The sequence below is a fragment of the Lupinus angustifolius genome, chromosome LG09 (assembly GCF_001865875.1).
Source record: "Lupinus angustifolius cultivar Tanjil chromosome LG09, LupAngTanjil_v1.0, whole genome shotgun sequence".
Classification (NCBI taxonomy): Eukaryota; Viridiplantae; Streptophyta; class Magnoliopsida; order Fabales; family Fabaceae; genus Lupinus; species Lupinus angustifolius.
Genome location: NC_032017.1, coordinates 18,476,350 through 18,481,364, shown reverse-complemented (window position 1 = coordinate 18,481,364; position 5,015 = coordinate 18,476,350). Strand labels below are relative to the sequence as shown.

General features: G+C 32.0%; 1 protein-coding gene across 4 annotated transcripts; it reads left to right on the top strand.

Moving 5' to 3' along the window:
- Nucleotides 2,107–3,673, top strand: LOC109355781 (ethylene-responsive transcription factor RAP2-4-like). Of its 4 annotated transcripts, none has more exons than XM_019598995.1 (2): nt 2,107–2,111; nt 2,372–3,673. In XM_019598995.1, exon 2 carries the CDS (start codon nt 2,377–2,379, stop codon nt 3,346–3,348), a length of 972 nt encoding a protein of 323 aa, XP_019454540.1. In that variant the 5' UTR covers nt 2,107–2,111; nt 2,372–2,376; the 3' UTR covers nt 3,349–3,673. The 4 variants fall into 4 exon arrangements, with proteins under 4 accessions (XP_019454540.1, XP_019454542.1, XP_019454541.1 ...); XM_019598997.1 differs by lacking the exon at nt 2,107–2,111 and having other exon boundaries at nt 2,208–3,141; nt 3,181–3,673; XM_019598996.1 differs by lacking the exon at nt 2,107–2,111 and having other exon boundaries at nt 2,211–2,694; nt 2,725–3,673.

The following is a 5,015-nucleotide window of genomic DNA, read 5'->3' as shown; positions in this document are numbered from 1 at the left end:
AAACTTGAAGAAAAAATAACTAACTCTTAAATGCTATAATGTCCTTCATTCTTGTTGCAACAATCATTCACCATATAGGAGAATTAAACAATGAAAAAAAGGTAAAGAATAAGAATTATATGATAAGTGGCATGGATATGTTGTATGAGTTTGTAGGTATTTGAGTTATGTGGACCGAGCATAATGTGAATTGATAAGTACATATTCAAATATTCTTGATATATAACTATAAGGTACGAGCCAGATGACCTAAACATAGACCCTAACCCGTCTCTTTTTAACGACGGGTCTATCTTTTTAATCGAGATCATCCCTTTTAATCGGGTATGTCCTTTATTATTTCTTTGGATGAGTCAGACCTGTCCTTAAATCATCAGGTTGAGACGGATCTACGAGTCGGAACATGTCTTCTTCACCCCTATAATTAGACACCAGCTTGAATCATATCAGTAGTGGTCGTTGTTAATAAAAATAAATGAATTTCAATATAAAAAGGTCTTTCCTACTACAACCATATGAGTTCTTGGAAACAAATTCGATCAAGCTTCTTTGATTTTCTTGAGTAAAGCTCAAGATTCTGTAATAAGACTGGTGAAGGAACCTCCTAATAGGACATGAAGGAGGGCAGATATACAAAAAGAAAAATTGAGATGAAAAATAAACCAGCCCGAGTCATTTTCACATGCATAGTTTTCTGTAGTATATTTAAAAAAACTGTATAAATATAAATGTATTTAAACGTATCTTGTTTGTTATTTACTTATATTTATAATTTTTTACTTATCTTGTTTGTTATTCTCAACAAAAAGAAAATTAGAAAGATATAGACATTAGAGGAGCTATGGAGAATAGAGATCTCAAACGTATCACTAGCAATAAACCTAGCCAATTCTGGAGGAGGATTAAGAATAGAGTGCAATCCATAGTTTTAAGTTAAGCTCCAATTAATTAATCAATTAATCAGTCAGTATTTATGTTCCTTAACCTGAGCGTATGAAGCCACTGAAGGATCATGCTTATAATTTGTTCACTGTACACTTCTATTTTGTAAGCATTGAAATAATAGAAAAACAATGACATTCTACAAGTCTTCTAATACTGAGCTATAAACTTATTCAAACTTATAGTGAAATTTAAAAAAATAATATTAGATTAACAAATGTCCTAAAAGCATTTAAAAAAAAAAAAGAATATGAAACATGAAGGTTAACATTGAAAATTAAGTTTAGGACATTTCAATATAATAAATACACCATTTTTACCCTTATCGAACAAATAAAACAATTACTTTCAGTCAGTTAACAAATGATGGAGCCTAACTTAAATGAGGTGTTTTATTTACTTTTGATATTGATTTATCATTTTTATTATTTTTAATGGTATCGCTACTATCGGTTACTCATGGAAGATGGGTAGAAAACGCGTATCCAGCTGGAGTGTCCGAGTTTTTTTCAAGTTGATGTTTATTTTAATACTATTTTACCGTTGCCATCAGTTACAATTGGAACTTGGAAGATGGATAAAAACCTTGATAAAATGTAACATATATGGATGAAGATTACTTGTTTTAAATGATGTCTGATCCTCTATTTTAGATTAATTACATATTGTTGTATAAATAGATGATAATTTTTAAAAATAAAAAATAATAAAATATAATATTCTAATTAACTCGGAATGGGGCAACATTAAGGATTTAGGGGTAACTGCATAATTTGCGTAACTCATTCACTAATTACAGTTTAACACTGCTAACCAAGGTACCCAGCTCCTATATAATGGAGCTTGCTAGGATTGCCAAAACCAAGAGTGAGTGAGAGATATTCACAAAACCAAACACTTGTTTAGAGCGCGAGAGAGAGTTCACATTTTGTGTGTTGCCAATCATTGTTCTCTGATCTTCAATATACTGTATTCCCCCATTCTATTACTCCCCGCTTCTCTGAATCCCTTTCTGTTAATCATCTGTCTTTCAAGTTTTGATTTTTTTTGGGTTTGTCTCTAGAATCTTATCAAAAATCAAACTTCAAAGCTTTTCCACAAAGCCAGGTGTTTTCAGAATCGAGATCCAGTTTTTTTCAGTAAAAAAATGTTTTTCCTTTAATTTCATAGTTTCCCCTTTTTTCATTTTCAGCCAAAAGGGTTGTTTTTGGTCCCTTGAAGATTTGTTTTTTTCTTTCTAATTTCCTTGTAGGGGTTGTGTATTATATTAGAAAAAAGTTTTCATTTTTAGAAAAAAGTTTTCATTTTTACTGATCTTAGGGGTTGTGTATTATAAACCTCTCCGATCCTAGATTCTATTTTAGAAAAAAGTTTTCATTTTTCTTTGTTTTATATAAATTTTACCCTAAGATCAGTGTAGTTATGGCAGCAAAAATGAATTTCTTCAACAACAGCACACAACTTGATTCAGATCCTTTCAGAGTTGAATTAATGGAAGTTCTTTCACCTTTTGTGAAAACTCCTTCCACAACAACAACTCCTTCTCTAATCTCACCCCCTTCTTCAATTTCATACCTACCTTCTTTCCCTACACAGCCCAATTTCTACACAGAAGGTTGCCCTACAATGATGACCCATTTATTTGACACTGGGTTATCAAACAGCTACAACTTCATAGGCTTTGAGCAACCAAGTTCTGTTTTTGGTCTAAACAACCTAACCCCATATCAGTTTAACCAAATCCAAGCCCATACCCATCACAACAACCACAACATCATGAGCAACAGCAACACACTCAGCTTCCTAAGTCCAAAACCTGTCCCAATGAAGCAAGTGGGTTTGCCACCAAAGCCTACAAAGCTGTATAGAGGAGTAAGGCAAAGACATTGGGGGAAATGGGTAGCTGAGATAAGACTCCCAAAGAACAGAACAAGGCTTTGGCTTGGTACTTTTGACACTGCTGAAGAAGCTGCTTTGGCTTATGACAAAGCAGCATACAAGCTTAGAGGTGACTTTGCAAGGCTTAACTTTCCAAACCTGAAGCATCAAGGTTCTTGTGTTGGAGGGGCTTTTGGAGAGTATAAGCCTTTGCATTCTTCTGTTTATGCAAAACTTGATGCTATCTGTGATGATTTGCAGAAACAAGTGAAGCCAGAGAAGAAACCTGTTAAAAGATCAAAAGTGAGTTCAAAGGAAGAGGTTCAGCCACAGTTGCAGAACAACAACAATTGCAAGGAGGAAACTTTATTGTCTACTGTTGTTACAGATTGTGAAGGATCTGATGGGTCTTCTCCTTTGTCAGATCTTACTTTTGATGATTTCACTGAGCCACAGTGGGAAACTCCTTCAGAAAATTTTAATCTGATGAAGTTCCCTTCTTATGAAATAGACTGGGATTCACTGTGAAGACAAATTTGGTAGTGTGATTATGTGTCAGCTACATATTAATAATTTAGTATATGTGTAGGTGCTAGTGTCTCTCTAGTGGCTACTGCAATTGAGTTTTTTGAAGATTGCAGGGCTTATCTTAGGATTTGGATAATTTGGTTTATTCTTGTTTTTCTTTTGTTTTTTAGATTGTCTTATTGATTATTCTGTCAATATCTTGTAAATCTCTTTAGCTTTGGTCAGCTGGTTTTTTTGTCTTGCTTGGCCAGGTAGAATAACTTTGGTTTAGATGTTATTTAATTTATGCTTTGATGCTTATGAAATATATTATTATTGCTATTAACATATTGTATATATGCAGTAGTGTACCAATGAATTTTTATGGTCTAAATGGAATATGAGTTTTACAAGAAAATGAAAGGTTTCAAACCAATAAAAATACATTTGTGTGATTAAATACTCTAAATGCTTCTTTGCAAAACAGACCTTAATGAATTTTACTATTTTACCTTGATTGAGGGTATTTGGGTAGTTTTGTAAGTGTATAAGTATGTTTAGCACGAAGGAGGATCCTTTATACCTAAATTGTACCAAATTGTATAAAAAAATTACTTTATCTTTTTATAATTTTTTTAATAGATGACAATTTGCTAGTTTTGAAGTACATATCAATTCCGAGTCGTCCTAATTCAACTGAGCTATTGAACGAAATAAAATAAAATAATGTGTATCCGAGTCAATGTTACCTCAAAGAAGCTTATCTAAAATTCCAAGTCAACATCTCTGTTTTAATTTGTTTTGAGACGCTACACGTGATCCATTATATTCTCCACTCGATATTATTTTTGGGTTGTTCAATTGGGCTACATAATCTCACAATATACGTTTATGTTTCTGGTTTTCACTATGTTGAGTTGTCAGGCACAAACCTGTTTTTGAGGGTCGTTCTGTGGTCTTCCGGAATGGTAGGGTGCACCAGTTAACCTTCAATGCCGAACTATTTTGTGCCTTTAACTTGGCAACAAATGCATTATTTGAATTTAGAGTAGATTGTTGATAAAAATATGGGTTGTGTTATGAAGTTTAGGGGTTTTTAGATGTGAAAAAGTAACACAAAATTCATTTTTAGGTTAAAGTTTTCAAATTTTATTATTTTCAACAATGCCCTTTATGGTATGCTTACATGTTAACTTTTGGACGATTTTAGAAGGAAAATGAGGGGGAATTAAAGAGTTATATAATGTTTTTATAAATAAAAAATAAAATGATAGATTATAATGAAATTTATATTATTCATTTCCCTCTAAAACTTATCATATAGGGTCATTAACCACTTAGTTTTTGAATTAGAGGGAATGAAAACAAAAAGTCTGAGAATTATGTTACAAATATATTTTATGACTTTTAAGTTTTTCCTTTTCTTTCAACCCTTAAAAAATGAATAGGCAAATATACCAAGGCACTATTGATTAACACTCTCCTAAGAATATGAATTTAAATAGTGAATTTAATATTGTAAAAATAATTGTGTGACCAATTATATACTTCAAAGTTGTGTTAACAATTAAATTCTTGAATGACATAAAATATTGTCAAATTGGAGCACTTTATATCAAAATGACTCAATTAAATACATGTTCCCAAGGTAACCTTAATTTTAACAATTAACATTACCCCATGGAATA